General features: G+C 49.8%; 1 protein-coding gene across 1 annotated transcript in view; it reads right to left on the reverse strand.

The window, feature by feature from the left end:
* Positions 1-17410, reverse strand: part of COL27A1 (collagen, type XXVII, alpha 1) — a 175055-nt gene that overhangs the window by 118666 nt on the left and 38979 nt on the right. Inside the window, exons 8-10 of the mRNA XM_011950124.1 lie at positions 17345-17398; positions 12655-12708; positions 998-1051 (exon numbers count right to left, since the gene is read on the reverse strand). Of these exons, the coding sequence (XP_011805514.1) occupies positions 998-1051; positions 12655-12708; positions 17345-17398 (162 nt within the window). The remainder of the gene's footprint in view (positions 1-997; positions 1052-12654; positions 12709-17344; positions 17399-17410) is intronic.

The raw sequence follows: 17410 nt of genomic DNA on the forward strand, positions 1-17410 counted from the left end.
GACGTCCAGCAAGCCACCCCTACCTGGGCCTCCGTTTTCTCATCTGTAAGCTGGGCCCATCTGTCTGGCTCATGGGGTTATGATGGGGGTCAAGTGGTAGTATACGGGAATGCTTTCCTGGGACCCTGGGTCACCCAGTAAATACATGCTAAGGGCAAACACCTAGCAGTGAGGATGTGAAGCAATAAGCCACCCGTGTCTTGGGGAAATCAAAGAAAGCAGCCAATTCTAGGTGCCTTTAAGCACAGGAGGCTGGGCTGAGAAGCAGTGTTCAATCCATTGGGATGGCTCTAGGGCTGTGTCCAGAAGGAAGCCAGGCAGACCTGGGCATTGCTTCCAGAGTGTCTGTGCCTGGAAGATTGACACATTGGACAATCTCATGTGGAGTTCTGGGCTCCCCTCTTCCCATCTGTCCTGCACCCTCTCCAAGTCCCTTGCTCAGTTTATGGGGTGGATGCTTCAGAGATGGATGAAAGCCTTTAGCCAAAGTGTTTTTCCTTCTGCAGGCAAACGTGGTTTCGTAGCCCTTCAGAGTTAGGGAGCCCTGAATCTCTAGCCTCCTAGAAATCCACAGACCCGTCTGCTGGAGTTAACCTCAGGAAAGGCTTTGAGTGTCTATTGGAAGCTTCCTGGCCATGTGCTACCAAGAAACTTCTGGATGCCCACGGTCACCTAGCAGGCCCTGCAGAAAGCCATGCAGGACATTAGGCAAAAGGACATTCACCAAGAGTGTGACCGTAGGAGAAATCTTTTGTCAGTTTTGTTGGTTGCACTTTGGAAAGAAGGTGGCTGGTAATAACCTTGGGTGGGTTTGGTGTTGAGAAAGGCTAAAGGACTTCAAGGAAAAACCCAAACCACACCCTGACCCTTCTAGATGTTCCCACCTCACTGCCTTTGCCATGCATGGCCTCTGCCAGGACGGCTAGCTGCAGAGTGTGGTGATTTCACTATTGTCCACTCCCCACTTCCCTGAGAACTGGGGTCCCTGGAAACCTACCTTTGCCCCATCGTGGGCCTTTCCTGGTGAGAGCCCTGGGTCCCCTTTCTGTCCCTGAAACAAAAACAATTCCACTTTGGCCACCAAGTCATCTAGAGAGGATGTCTGTCTCCCCACAAACTCTGCTCAAAGCCCTGCTCCCTTGCTTAAATGCCTTCCCATCTATCCTCCCACTCACACACCTCCAGAGGGTCTTCTCCAATTCCACTATTCCTCTGCTCTAACACCTTCCATAGCTCCCTGTGACTGCAGGGTGACAAAGTCCAAATTCCTCTTTCTGTTATCCCAAGTTTTCTGTAATCCAACCCGTCCCAGGCACCCTATCTAGACTCTGCTCTCCTTTCAGCAGCCAAACCCACAGAGAGGGTCCCTCTGCTCTATTCTCAAACCACAGCCCACTCCCCAGCCATGTCCCACACTGTCCTGCCACCAGGCTGTTGCTCAGGCAGTCACCTGCACCTAGAAACCCTTTCTCCAACCATCATTAGCCAAACCACAAACATTCTTCAGTTCACAGCTGGAATGTGTCCTCCACATCCTACTTGTAGAGCTCTGCGCCCATCCATCCTCCAGGTGACCAGTCTCTGCCTGTGCACATGGCCAGGACTGTCTCCTGGCTTGTTCCCCTGGGGCTCTCAGGGGTTTCTGAGAGACATGTCCAAGAGGCATGTCAATACTTTTTGAGTTTCCAGAATGTTGATATCCATCTCATTAGTCTCTACATGAGGTTCAATGCACGAACAGCCACTTACACGTGTGTATGGCCCTTCACAGTTGACAGTATCCCTCACCTCACTAGATTCCTACAGTCTAGTGAGGCAAGGGAAGCATTATTCCTCCCATAATATATTTGGGAAAACTAAGGCCAGGAGAAGGAAAGGGACTGTCTAGGGCCTCAAGATGAGGCATTGGCAGAGCTGAGATTATAACCCTGATTGGTGACTCCCAGACCTGCATTCTGGGATGCCCTGGCTCCGGCTGGGTTAGAATAGGCAGTAACTTGACGAGAAACTGACAAGCAGTGAGTCCCCAGTCAGAGGCAAGCACTCTTTGTTCCCAGCGTAGGGACAGTCCCTGTCGCACAGATCCTGGCTCCGGAGAGCATGGGGCTCAGGAAAAGGGCCCACAGATTCACCAGCCGCGTCTCTCACGGGGTGCTCCTGGCTGCGGCTCCTCTCCTTTGGCCAAACCTGATCAGATGACTCAGGAAACAGCCCTGTGGAAAGTTGGTCCACCCTGTGTCACCTTCTAAGAGCTCCTAATCTTTGTCCCCATTCCTATCCCACCTTGAGCCCTCTCCCCTCCCTGCCTCAGCTGGGCCCAGAGTCAGAAGTCCTGGACCTGCCAGACTCACAGTGGGACCTCAGGCAAGTCACTGCACCTTCCCAAGCCTCAGCTCCCTCACCTTTAAAGTGGGGACCACACACGCGCACCCACGTACACACACACACACGCACGCACGCACACACATGCACGCGCTCACACAAACACACAAACACACGCCAGCTTCCCAGGTTTTCAGGCAAGGAGCCAGTGGGATAATGACCGTGACACATGGGAGGGGTGGTTTGGGCAACTTTAATTAATCCCCACTCGGTTCTTTTCTTCATTAGAACTCAGATGTTCCAAATCCTGACTCAGTCACCCTCCACCAGATATCACTGCATTCTGAACTAGAAATTCCTTTCCCTCTAGGAGGAAAAGGAATGAGCTTTTGCTGCTCACCTACTATGCACGGATACTGAGCTAGCCCCACTCTGTGGACCAACTCCTTTAGTCCTCATAGCACCCATTTGTTCCAAGGAAGGACAAAGGCGGGTTCAGAGAAGCCAAATCCCAGCCTGGGCTGGCGTTCCCTGGCAGGGAACAGACAAAGGCTGAGTCCGTCCCCAGGCTAGGTCTGACTTCAAAGCCCCATTTGCAAATGGGAAACCTGGGTGCTTCTCCCACACCCCCCCTCCCCTCAGCTACCCAAGACTAAAAGTCCCCAGAACCCCAACTCTGTCCACCTGGGCCCCTCTAGGTCGTATCTTCTGCAGAACCTCACCTCTGGGATTCACCTTGCACTGCAGCTGCTCCTCCTGGACCCCCTCCCACCCTGGGCTGTTCAGAAGCCCAGCTCAATGCCTTTTATGTCCATGGTACAAGGCCAGGCCTAGGGCTACTGAGGATTCCAATGGCCAAAAAAGGACAGCAGCTCTTTCTCAGCCAGCCTGTGCCCACCTCGATCTGCAGCTGATAGAGGAGCTGGGCTTAACAAGCTTTCGGGACTGGGCCTTCATGTATCCTATTCTGTTATCTTACAAAAAAAGGAAACTGAGATCCAAAATGATGACTTGTTCCCTTGCCCAAGGTCCTTTCCCAGGGCATTTTAGTTATTGACGGATTTCTCTCTGCATTCTCAGCAGCCAGCACAGTGCTTGAGATGCAATGCCTGCCCGAGTATGATACCTTCAAGTACAGATGCTACAAGCCAAGTCTCAAGATGAACAGAAGGCAGGGAATGCCATGGTGGGGAACAGACACACTCATGACCATGAGGGGCAAACCAGAGAGACCGGTGATGATGATAAACATTAATATTTACTGAGTGCTCTTCTAAGCCCTGGACACATATTAACTCATTTAATCCTCCAAATCCATAAGGCGGCAACGATTACTATCCCCCTTTTACAGAAGAGAAAGCTAAGACACAGCAGGAATAAGTCACCTGTCCAAGGTCATACAATTAGAAAGTGGGATTTAGTCATTCTATTACAAAGATACATGCATGTGTATATTCATTGCAGCACTATTCACAATAGCAAAGACATGGAATCAACCTAAATGCCCATCAATGATAGAGACTGGATAAAGAAAATATGGTACATATACATCACGGAATACTATGCAGCCATAAAAAGGAATGAAATCATGTCCTTTGCTGGAACATGGATGAAGAAGCCATTACCCTAAGCAAACTAATGCAGGAACAGAAAACCAAATACTATCTGCTCTCACTCATAAGTGGGAGCTGAACAATGAGAACACATGGATGCATTGGGAAGGAACAACATACACTAGGGCCTGTTGGCGGCAGGGGATTAGGGGTAGGGAGAGCATTAGTAAAAATAGCTAATGCATGCTGTGCTTAATACTTAGGTGATGGGTTGATAGGTGCAACAAACCACCATGGCACACGTTTCCCTATGTAACAAACCCACACATCCTGCACATGTGGCCCAAAACTTAAAATAAAAATTAAAAAAAAAAAAAAGAAAGTGGGATTTAGGTTCTTGCAGTCTGGTTCCAGAGCCTGAACACTTTTTGTATTTTGATATACTGCAGATGAAAAACTACAATCCAGTGGTTAAGGGAGAATAGGAAGAAACTGGAGAGAACTTCACCTAAACAGAGGTAAATCCTTAAAGGCAGTTACAGCTTTTGTAAGTTGAGGCTGGAAAAAGACCAGGAGGAACCAGATGAAGTGGCAGCTCAAGGGATGCTCAAGGTACCTCTAGATGGGTGAAAGTATGACTTCTGGGATAGAGCACACTATATGTCTTCCCAGCCAGGCTCCTGCAAATCTTCCAATAAGAAATATAAGCCATATACAAAGTCCAGCTAACCATTTACACCTTCACAGGAACAAGAATCTTGTTGTCAGACCAGCTCTCCAGCCAATGAGCTTGTGTGACCGTGACAGAGCCTGTGTGACCTTGAGCAAGCCACTTTCCCTCTCTGTATGTGAAATGGCAGACTCTGCCTGGATTAGTTAACACAGCCAGGTGGTACTAGAAGACAGATGGGAGCCTTAAGTGCCAAGAACATAGCAGGAATGGGAACTATGTTGAATACCTTTCCTGCAGGTTGGGTTGGGAAATAGAACAGAAGGCTTGGGTGGCTGAGGCCCAGAGATGGGGTGAGACAAGGGAGGAATAAATCACAAAAGATTTGGAAATTCTGGCCAGGCATGGTGGTTCATGCCTGTAATCCCAACACTTTAAGAGGCCAAGGAAGGAGGATCACTTGAGCCCAGGAGTTCTAGACCAGCCTGGGCAACAAAGTGAGACCATGTATCTACAAAAGCAAAAAATGTAGCTGGGTGTGGTGGTGCACACCTTTAGTCCCAGCTACTTGGGAGGCTAGGTGAGAGGACTGCTGGAGTCCAGGAGGCTGAGGCTGCAGTGAGCTCTGATAGCACCACTGCACTCCAGCCTGGATGACAGAGCAAGACCCTGTCTCAAACAAACAAATAAATTAATGAATATTGAGAAATTCCGGGCTGGAATCCTCCTATATAAGCCATCCTTGGTCTCAGTATCCAGCACAGGGCCTGGCTCAGAGAAGTCATCATAAAATGTTTCACAAATGAGCAAATGAGTGAACAGAGTCTCAAGAGACAATGGTAGGGATAGGAATGGGTCAAATCTGGCTCCAGCCCCAGAACTTTCTCTGAATTTTCACCAGGCCTCCTACTGTCACTACGACTATTTTCATGGGTCTAGAAGTTCTGGACAATGCAATAAGGCAGGAAAAATAAATAAGAACTACTAACCTTTGATGAAAATGAGACAACAATATGTTCTTTTCTGCAAATAATATGAATACCTATCTATAAAATCCAGGAGAACCAACTGAAATACTAATAGAATTAATAAGGTGATTTAGTAAGTGGATGGTTATAAATTAAATACAAAAATAAAAAATACAAAAATTAGTAGTTATTTTCACTAGATGAGAGCTATCTAGAAAATACAATGGGGAGAATATTCCATTCATGACAGCAGAAAAATATAAAATTTCTAAGTATAAACCTAATAAGAAATGTACAGGGCTTATGTAATAAAAACCATTAAAATTTACTAAGAGACATTGTAGAACTTCAACCAAATAGGAAGACATGCCATATTTTTAGCTAGAAAAAATGTAATATTTTAAAGATGTTAATTCTTCACAAATTAATATATGTATTTAATTACAATTCCAGTAAAAAGCCCAAGCATTTTTTCAAAGAAATTGTTAAGATAGGCAAAAGTTTCATCTGACAGAATAAATAGCCAGAAATGTTTTAAATAAAGAGAAGAAGAAGGATACATAGTACAAAGATAGTAAATGTCATATAATTGGCATTTTACTAGCATAAAAATAAATAAACAATGAAACATAATACAATGGCTTGTATTAGATCCTTGTCTATCATAGAGTAACCAGTGGAGGAAAGATGTTTAACAAGTGGTTAACTATTGGTGGAAAAATAATGCTGGAACCCAACTCCATTTCCACCACCCCCATTAAGATGAATTTCAGATGATTTAAATTTTTTAAGAGTACAAAAGATATTATGAAATGACAAGGAATATAATTGAATACCTATCTGATCTTAAAATAGGAAAAACATTTCTAGGTATAAAAGCAAAATAAAGAACCACAGATTTTACAGATCAATAGAGCCCTCCTGAGATTATCTGACATATTATTTTTTAAAAGGATAACATTTCTATTCGTGAAAATCATCATGAATACTCTTAAGAAGCAAACAACAAACTAGAAAATATTTGTAAGGTGGACAAAGCCTTAATAACCTCAAAATAATGTTTACAAACCAATAACAAATGGCAACATCCCAACCTCCCAAAATAAACCAACACGTAAGTGGTGAAGTACAAATGGAAAAGAGATTTAAGAAAAACATACATCTCATAGGTGATCAATGAAGTGAAAATGATAATAAATTATCTTCTTTTAAAAATATCTTCCTTTAATGCTAGCAGGAGCATAAATCAGTTTAACCTTTCTAGAAGGCAATTGCTAATAAAATAACAGCTAAACACTCATATGTCTCTCACGTGCAAGGCATATGATAAATCATTTGCATATATGTGTATATATGCATGTGTATGTATATACAAATATATCTTGGTATATGTCTTGATATATGTCCACATATACATATATAAATACACATACATGTGTGCACATACACACACACATAATGAGGTATGAACTATGATCATCCTTGTTTTACAGAAGTGGAACCTGAGGCCCTCCGAGTTTTAAGTAACTTGCCCAAAGTCATGCAACCAGCAAATGGTAGTGAGGTGGGAGATGAGACTTGACTCTGGAGGCAGGGCTTGGACTTGGGACCAAACTGAGGACCAGCTAAAACAGGCATGAGGTAGAATCACCTTTCCATAAGACATGCCCACTAGTGTGCCATGTTAGTTTACCATTGTTATGACAACCTGAAAGTCACTGCCCCTTTCCATGGCAATGACCTGATGACCTGGAAGTTACCACCCCTTTTCTAGAAATTTCTGCATATTCTGCCTGTTAATTTGCATATAATTAAAGGTGGGCATAAATACGACTGCAGAATTGCCTCCGAACTGTTACGGTCAGCACACTGCCTATGGGGTAGCCCTGCTCTGCCTGAGCAGTCACAGAGCTGTTCTGCCACATCAATAAAGCTGTTTTCTTCTACCTTGAGCTCGCTCTTGAATTCTTTCCTGAGTGAAGCCAAAAACCCTCCCAGGCTAATCCCCAATTTGGAGCTTGTCTGCTCTGCATCAGTAGAGCCAGGATTCAAACTCGGGCACACTGACTCCTGAGACCACATTAGCAATTCTGTTTTTGATGAACTTATCCTAATGAAATAATTGGAGATACTCTAACATTTATATACGGTAATGTTAATCAAGATAATATTTGTATATTAATTCAAAGTGGAACTGATTTTTTTTACAAATGGGGTAAGTTATATAAAGCATGGGATATTAGTGTTGATAGAATGCCATGAAGCCATTAAATCATATGTGATGGATGCCAAGTGGCTAACACAGGAGAATGTTCACAATAATTGTTAAGTGAGGAAGGCCAGATACCCAGCCACGACAAAGTGGATCCACACTCACATATATGACACACACAGGGAAGACCAGAGAGCTGTGGAGCTGAGGGCTAGATTGTCACCTTGAGGTCAGACAGCTGAGGGTTTGAATGCTTTCTCTGCCACTTACCAGAAATGTGACTCTGGGCAAGATACTTGGCCGCCTTGGACCTATTTCCTCATCTGTAAAACGGGGGTAATAATACCTGCTCTGCAAAGTATATAAAGCTCTTGGCCAGGGCCTGGCCCAAAGGTTGCTCAAAATGCTCTCAGAGTTTATTACTGGGCAGGACCACTACAGGTAGCTTACTTTCTTCTTGATATCTTCTGAACTTCTCCACATTTTCCTTGGGTGGCTGAGGCCCAGAGAGGGGATGAGACAAATGAGCACTAAATCACAAAGGATTATAACAGTCTGGGCTGGAAGCCCCTTGTATATTCCATGTCTGATCTCAAGTGCCCAGCACAGGGCCTGGTCCAAAGGAAGGAACATTAGAGGAAGAGGAAAGGTAAAGCTCACACCAGCTCTGCCAGCAGCCACCTGGGCCATGGAGCCTACTCTCTGCTCACCACTTCTCCTTCCCAGTGTCCAAGGGCCATAGTCATCCTGGCTAGTTCACTGCAGACCAAGTGGACCTGACCAGAGACAAGGTGGCTAGCTGCCCAAGAGTGGGACCAGGAGCCTCATGGCCCAGTGCAGGGAGTACTGGTGGGGAGCACTAGCTTCCCTCTCCAGAAGGAGACCCCCACCTCTGCCCTAGAGCTCCTCATTTGCACCAAGGACCTGCATCCCATCTGACTCCACCATGGTCCAGCATCAGCACCCTGCCCTAGGGGCAGCTCCAACCCTCCAACTGGCCACCAGCCAAGCTCTACTTCTCAAATGGCCTAAATGACGTTTGCAAACCTCATCTGGTCATGTCAATTCTGCTGAAATTCTTTTCAGGTCTTCCAGCTGCTCTTTGGATAAAGTCCAAAAATCATACCACCAACTACCAGGCCTGTTGCCCTCGCCAGCCTCCTCCAGCCCCTTTGCCTAGTTGTCCACTATACTTCAGATCTTGGTTCAACCTTCCTGCCCTCTGAGAAGGTGTCCCTCACCTCCTGGACAGGATCAATCCGCATATCGTGGGGTCTCTGAGCACCCCAGGCCTCTCACGTGGAGCCCTAGAGACCTAATCATGGTGTAAGTCTGCACTTGTCAATATGGTTGGCTTGTTTTTCTTTCTCGCTCACCTCTACACTCCCCAAGGGCAGGGACCATGCCTGCCTGTGTCCCTGATAGCCCCAGTGCCTCACACATGCTGACAGCTGCCCCTTCTGCAGCACCTGCCACGGGTCAGCACCGTTCTAAGCGGAAACACATCCTCTCAGGGTCCTAGCTTCTCTGCCTCATTCTCAAAGTCCTGGATTCAGCTCTGTGCTGGAGCTGACGAGCTCCCTTCCCTGCTGGATTGGAACATGGGATATGTGGGTAGAAAGTAGACGGGCAGAGCCTTGGGCTCTGGAGGAGGAAGATGGGATGTAGCCTGGCTCTGGCCTGTACCAGCTGTGACACCCTAACAAAGCTCCTTCTGGCAGGCAAACCCAAGGATCTGAAATACAGTCCCCCCACTGCCCAGCCATGATCCAGGCAAGGTCCCTTGGCCCTCTGAACTTTCTTTCTTCTGCACCCTCACGAGGGATGAGGTCCCTCACCTCAGGTTTCTCTCTTTCTTGGTCTTCCTCAAGCCACCCATCTCTCCCACCCTTCAGTGTGGCGGAGGGATCGTCTTCCCACTAGACCATAAGCACCTGAAGGCGGAGATGCACTGAAGGGATGACTGCATGGGGCTAATCCAGTTCTGTGCCCCCAGGGCAAGCCCTGCCGGGTGTGACTGATTTATCTGTCAACAGCCCATAGTGGGTGCTCAATACACGTTTGTTGACTGAAGGAGGATGAATGGATGGGTGGCCCCAGACACCATGCACTGAGGTTCCACAGTGCTGTGAGCAGGGCCAGCAGGAGGAGCTGATGGAGCGTCTGCTACCACAGGAGCAGGGAGTGAGTCTGGCGGTGGGAGGAGACAGGCTCCACTGGTCCCAGAGCGGGCTAGGCAGGGGCAAGCCTGGCCATTCAAAACAGCTGCTGATGCTCAGCATCAGGGGCCAGCACAGGCCTTGGGGGAAGCCAGCCCTACAGTCCCACCAGGTCACCTCCCATCCCAAAGGGGATCTGCTGGACAGTGAGGACCCCAGGACCCTCTTCCCAGGGTCCCACCCATTCATGCAGACACACAGCTTTCTCATCCAATCTCAGCCAAGTCATTACTCCCATCCAGGGAGGGCCTCTGCTTTAACCTTTTCCTGCCCATGCCACAGATCAGCCTAGGGCCCTGGCCCAGTTACCTGGGCCTCCTACCTAACCAGCCTGCCCGGGGGCCCCCTCTGTTCACCCTTGGCCTCAGGGCCAAGTGTCCAGGCAAAGGGCAAGATGTTTCCCCCTGGCATTTTACGCAAGTTCCAATGAGAGAAGCAGCTTCTGACTCCAATGTATTTTATAGAACCCACACCCTTGTCTGCTATACACAGAGGTAAATGGGAGTCCTGTCCGTGAGGCCCCAAGTCCATGGTTTCCAGTCCCATGTGGCGGCAGGAGAACTCACTTGCTAGGGAGAAGCCTCAGTGGCCACACTCAGAGATGTGTCTCAGAATGCGAGGAGAAACAGCTGGCAGGCCCTCCTCCTACCATGGCACATCTGTTAGCAAGATTGGAGTGGGCTACCATGGTGCTGGCACTGAGGTCCCACAGTGTTCTGCGCAGGGCCAGCAGGAGGAGCTGATGGAGCATCTGCTACCACAGGAGCAGGGAGTGAGTCTGGGGGTGGGAGGAGACAGGCTCCACTGGTCCCAGAGCAGGCTAGGAAGGGGCAAGCCTGGCCATTCAAAACAGCTGCTGATGCTCGGCATCTTGATGTACCCATGGCCTCTGCAAAGCAGAAGTCTCCAGATGAGTTCCTGCCTCTCTGCCTGACCCATGGGAGCAGGTTCCGCTGCCATTTCCTAGACAATGTCTTCATCGACCTGTGCCTCAGTTTCCCCATCTGTAAATGGGTACGGTATCTCCACCCATCTCTTTAGGTCTTTGTGGGGATCAAATGAGACCAGCCACATCAAATACATGCGCAGTGCCTGGCACACAGGAAGGGTTCAGTATATGGCTGGTACTATAATCAGTGTTCGCCCTGTGAAAGCCCAGAGCACCTCCAGGCAGCTGCTAAGCACTGGACACCAGAGGCCTCCACTGTCTGCCTTCCAAAAAGGAACCCAGCCCAGCTCTGGACTTAGAGTCACAGATCTAGAGGGGCTGAGGTCAGTGCTCCTGCACTCTGCTCTGTCCCAAGACTCTGGCACCACAGATCCATACGCCCAGGACTACCACGTGAGGCCTCTGTCCAAAGCTCCCAGGCAAGCTGATGGGCCAGAAGGAGTCCTACTCCTTCACTCAGGAGAGCTGGGCTTTAGAGGCTGCTCAGCAGCTCACTGTGCATGGCCTGGAGCCAATCAGTTAAGGGCTTTCCTTAAGCCATTCAACCTTTGCAGCTGGGTTATCAAAGAATGGCCCTGGACCTGGCTCAACCAAAGCCCAGGGGTGCACTTCACCTGGTTACCCCACAGGCTGGGTTGGGAGGCCCCTGAGCCAGGAGCCCGTCTGCCCTCCACAGCTCCTTTGGCACAGGCACTGCTTTCTTAGCTTCAGGGACTTTAGCATCTTCCTTCCCCTCCTCCTATCTCTCCAGCCATTCTGCAAGCTTTCTTTTCCCATGACCTAAATGTTGCTGGCTCTGGCACTCCTCTTGGTGCTCTGAGTTTCTCACTTCCAATGCAGGTTCTCACTTCCAACAACCTTGCCCTCTGCCAGAGCTCCAGGAACAGACTGAAGAGCTCAGCAAGTGGTGTTCCCATATCATCAAAGCATCAGCCACTAAGGTCTCATTAAAAGTGAACTCGAGTATTCCAAGAAGACTCCCTGGGGGAAGTGGCGTTTCTGCGCCAGCCTCCCCCTGGCTCTATCTCCAGCTCAGAGCAATCTTGAGTTCCATAATATCTCTCCATAAATGATCACTTGACTGGGCTACATGTTTCCACATGCAACATCATCTGAGTCCCCTCCTGGGACCCAGTTCGGTCCCCAAGGCTAATATCAGGGAGGTAAAAACTGTCTGGTGTTTGTAACTGTCTCTCACCCTGCACCCACCACCATCTTTCCACCCTACCTCCTCCCACACCCCTAACTTGGCCTGGACTAGCCTCCTTTCACCCCTGGTCTCCGGGCCTTGGCTCTGGTTCCCCACCCGCGCTTCATCCTCCTCATGGCATCTAGTGAGCTTTCTAAAACGTGATCTTTCCACATCCCTCCCCAGGATGCATCTTACAACACGGTAAGCCTCATGTTCTTAGTCTGACATTCAAGGCCAGCCTTCCCTGTTTAGCAAGAAATCACCCCTCTGCCCACTGCCCTGAAGGCTCTGGGTTCCAACTGCCCGACTCCCCCAAGTCTCTCCCAGCCGGAAGCATTGTGTCTCCAGATCAGGCACAGGGCCCAGCCCTGGAAAGGGGTCCAGAGGGTGATCCTGGCTTGGGTGGGAATCCCCCTCAGTGCCCCTGAAGCCCTCCCACCAGGCGCCCCTGGGAAGTACTTCAAACATGGCTCCAACCCCAGCACCCACCAGGCGCCCCTGGGAAGCACTGCAAATATGGCTCCAACCCCAGCACCCACTCCATGGCCACATCTCCAGCAAATACTCACTTTGGCTCCAGGAGGGCCAGGGAGACCTGGATTTCCATAAGGCCCAGGAGGACCCTGAAAGAGAAAAGAAACAAAAACAAATAAGGTGACAAAAAACAGGGGCCATCTCACCTCTGACTGCAATGCCTGGCACCTTCCCTCCACCCACTGGTTTATTATCTTCTCCCCAAACCAAGCCCTAGCAACACTGTCGTGGCCACTCAGCCTACTTTTGGGAGCACCCCCTCCTCCATGCCTGGCCCTGTGGGAAGCACATCCCATGTGCCATCTCATTTGATCCTGTTAACCGGGAAGGTAGGTCGTATTGTTACTACTATTTTGAAGACAATGATGCTGATGTTCACAGAGGTTTGTAACTGTCTCAGATCACCCAGCTGCTAAGAAGCAGAGCTGGACCTTGATCTCGGAGCACAAGTCCTTCAGCCCTAAATTTTACCTCCTCTCCGCACTCTCTCAGCCTGGCCCCGTCAGCCCTTCCCAGCTTCTTTAGGCTCAAACCACTCTTAGCTATGCACTTCCCTCCCATGTTTCTGGTACTTTCTCTCCTCATTGCCTTTGCCCATGATGTTCCCTCATCTGGCAGCATCTTTTCTCATCCATCTCCTCTGCTTGAAACCTGATCCATCCTTCATGCCTGGCTCAAAGTGCCATCTCCTCCAGGGAACCCTCTAGGGCTCCTCCAGATTCAAGTGGACTTTTTTTTTTTTAGAGGCAGGGTCTTGCTCTGTGGCTTAGGCTAGAGTGTACTGGTGTGATCATAGCTAACTGCAGCCTCAAACTCCTGGGCTCAAGAGATCCTCCTACCTTAGCCTCCTGAGTAGTTGGGACTCCAAGCATGGGCCACCATACTTGGTTAATTTTTAATTTTTTTGTTGTAGAGATGGAGTCTTGCTACATTGCCCAGGCTGGTCTCGAGCTCCTGGCCTGAAGCAATCCTCCTGCCTTGGCCTCTCGAAGTGCTGGGATTACAGGCGTGAGCCATGGCAGCTGGCCCCAAATGGACTTTTGTATGAGTCTTTGGAGTTGAGAGCTCAAGAAGGATGCATTTGACCTCTTGTGAATAAAGGTGCACCTCTCCCATGGCTATAACATGTGATCAGACCCTTAGACCCCTGCAAGTTCCAAGCTTTCAAGGTCTTCCAGAGACCACAGAGCACCTGGGAACACTGGACCCAGAGAGTCCAGGAGGCTTGGTCAAGGTCATACAGCAGAGTTGTGGCCAAGTGAGATCAGGGTCCAGGGCCTGGCGGTTTCAAGTCCAGAGTTTATTCATGGTGCTGGATTTTCCCAGTCCATATCCAAGTTCCCCTATAACAGCTGGGTCCTGTTATGTCCACTTTCTCCAGGAAGGGCCCTGGCCTAGAGTCTTCCAGTCCAGTAATATAAATAGAGCCCTAAGAGTCGGGTAATACTTGAGGGTTTTTGTCTAGCAGGAATAATCTGGGGCACAGGAGATGAGAAGAAGCACCCCAAAGAGTCCAGTGGTCCTCCCCGCCCAGTCAGCCTCTAGGCACACTGCCCTCGTCCCTGCCCCTCTTGATTCATCGGGCTAACTGTGTGTGAACTGCTTTCTTCTTCCCTCTCTGAGGCCAGCTTCCCAGCTGCAGCCTGTCACATTCCAACCAAGGCACCTCCCTCTTCCTCTCTCCCTTGATGCCTGAACTTGGACCCTCCCCTTCTCCGAATGCACCGGGAAGGAACAGTGTCCAGAGCACACTGAGCCTGGGGAGTTTCTCAGTGACACTTGTGACCCTCCTTCCAAAATAATCAGCCCTCCTGCCCTCCCCTGCAGTCCACCAAACACTGTCTCCTGGCACGCGACAGAACCTGGAAGCATCGAGACTGGGTCCCATTTCTGAGCCCCACTTCGCAATCCCCAGCCTCAGTCTCACCCTCTGTTCTGTAAATGACTGGGACCCAGCAGTCTCTAAGGAATCTGAAACACCCCCCCATGTTCACCCCAGCCCAGGCTCGTGGAGTCTAACCAGGTATAACCACAAGCTCAGTGGGAACTGGACAGAGTTTGGGAGGGGGTGCTGAAGGAGGGGTTCGTGACAGCCAGTTCCACCAGAGCCAGGCGTGGGCTGCACAAGGTCAGGGGTGGCTGCCTCTCCCCAGTCATGCCCCCAGCTGCCCCATAGATGGTGGGCCAGAGCACTCAGCTGCCCCATCTGCAGCTTCTGAAGGTGGGGGCTTCCTGTTTCCCTGCACCCCCACCATCCCCACCCCTCTCCAGCCTTGCAGAGAAATGAGGCACATAGTTGACTGAAAGCCAAGCAGACTGATTCTATAAATGCTGCAGCCTAGAAAGCCAGGTGGGGGAGGCTCTGGGATTCCCCGACATCCCTCCATGGGCTAGGGGAATATGTGGAGGTAGGAAGGGGCAAGACACAGAGCTTTGGGCGACTACAGGTAAGAATGCCCCTCCTTAAGCCCCTCCAGAGCCCCCATCTGTGCAGAGAGGAGCTGGGATTGTTTAATCCCGCATTCTATTATCTTTAGAATTTTATAATATATGGAATTTCCAGTCTAGAAACAGGATGATGGTACAGTGGCGGGCGGGGGGGTTGGGGTGGCTTGCAGGGAAAGAACCTAGAAGCGTGTCAGGAAAGTCATTCACCCAGAGCTAGGTGGAAACTTAGAAACGCCTTACCATGACCCCAGGCTTTACAGATGGGGAAACTGAGGCTAGGAGGAGGGAAGGGACTTGCCTAAGATTCCACAACTTCTTGGTGGAAATATCCTTGACTCTTAGATTAAAACTCTTCACCAATCATTTGCCCAGCACCTCCTGCACGCAGGGCACTCTGCTAGGCATCATGTAGGAGAGAGAGGTAACCAAGGCCTATCTCTGAAGGGGCTCAGGTGAGTACCCAGAAAAATAAGCACAATAGATGCTTAAGATGGTAGGCTCTGGGCCAGGTGCAGTGGCTCACACTTGTAATCCCAGCACTTTGGGAGGCTGAGGTAGGTGGATCACTTGAGGTCAGGAGTTGGAGACCAGCTTGGCCAACATGGTGAAACCCCGTCTCTACTAAAAATACGAAAAATTAGCTGGGCGTGGGGGCATGTGCTTGTAATCCCAGCCACTTGCGAGGCTGAGGCAGGAGAATCACTTGCGCCTGGGAGGTGGAGGTTGCAGTGAGCCCAGATTGCTCCATTGCACTCCAGCCTCTGGCCAAAAAAAAAAAAAAAAAAAAAAAGTAGGCTCTGGAGGCAGACTGCCCGGGTTCAATCCTGGCTCTGCCGTTTACTCTCTTTAACTTTATCTGAAGTAACTAAACCTTTCTGAGCCTCGGTTTCCTCATCTGTAAAATGGGAATAGATTGAAACCTATTTCTCAGGATGGCTGGAAAGGTGGAATGAGATTCTGCACATGTGGCTCAGCAAACAGAGTTCAGTGGTCAATGAGAGCTTTGAGAAAACAGCCCACGCCATCCAGAGGCAACAGGGGAACCACTGCGGGAGTTCCAAGAAGGGAGTGGTCATCAGAAATAAAGGTGGTGTTTGCTCTTAGACATGAATGGAGGAGTTTACAAAGGAGGACAGCCAGAGCAAAACCGCAGAGGCTGGGGGGCTCAGGAGGTTGGGGAAGGGAGTAGGCTGCCTAGGTCAACCGCCTCATCTGGGTCCCGGGCTGCATGGTCCCATGGGCTAGCAGCATCTGCGATATCTATGTGGTCCCCCGGGGGCACGTGCTTCATGAAGGCTCTGAAGCCAGGAAGAAATGCCGCTTCAGATGGCAGATTCCAGAGCCCTGGGCCCAGAGAGCACAGGGCCAGGTCTGGAGGGAACTAAGGCTTGGGTAATTGCATAACCAGAACCATTCGCTGGGCTCAGAGCTAAAAATATGCCCCAGGCAGCTATCTCTGCCAGGGCCTCACCAGGCACCCAGCGTGGGAAAGGCTGATTCAGCCTGGGCACAGATGCCGGGTGCTGTTGGTCTCAGCCCTCTAAGGGAAGCAGGTAGGTCTCCCTCTAAGGGGATCTCCAAGGGTTCCAGCATATGGGTAAGAGCCTGGGTTCCAGTCCTGGTTTTACCATTTCCTACTCAGTTTCCTCATCTCTAAAATGAGAATGATCACACTGTCCCATGGGAGCTTGGGGTGGGCGTGAGAGGTCAAATAAGGCAGCATAAAAGAAGGTGCCAGGACATCACATAGGAGCTATTTTATTTTCCCTCTGGGGCTTGGGCTAGCTCAGCGAGCCACTGCAGCCTGCCAAGCCCGGCCTCTCTCCAGCAGGAGGAACTCAACTCCTCCCTGGCACGGCCCCTCCAGGTACCTATGTCCGCATCCCTACCCCAGGAGAGCCCTGCAGAAACAGGAAGAGGGATGCAAGGGCTATATTTCCCCAAGTCAGCTTTTTTCCTGGACAAACACTGAAGCCCATCAGCCGAGGGGATGTGATCTTCAGACTTCCCCACCTTCCCCACCCCAGGCTGCAAAGGGTGATATCCCCAATGGACAACTGAGACCTACAAGAGGTCATTGCTGTTCCATGCCATATCTGTCCATAGAGCATGCCTGAGAGCTCTAAGTCCACTCCAAATGGATAAAGCAAAATATGGGTGCCAGAGATGGGGAGGGAAGAACCTGAGGACACACAGCAAACCTGAGACCTCGGGGGCAGTGAGACGCAGGCCAAAAGAGCCAACCAGAGTTCCAAAGGACAGCGTGAGATAACTCACCCGAGGCCCACGTGCACCAGGGATTCCAGGTAGCCCAGGCAGCCCAGGGGGACCCTAAGGAAAAAA

The sequence above is a fragment of the Colobus angolensis genome, unplaced genomic scaffold (assembly GCF_000951035.1).
Source record: "Colobus angolensis palliatus isolate OR3802 unplaced genomic scaffold, Cang.pa_1.0 Scaffold301, whole genome shotgun sequence".
Classification (NCBI taxonomy): Eukaryota; Metazoa; Chordata; class Mammalia; order Primates; family Cercopithecidae; genus Colobus; species Colobus angolensis.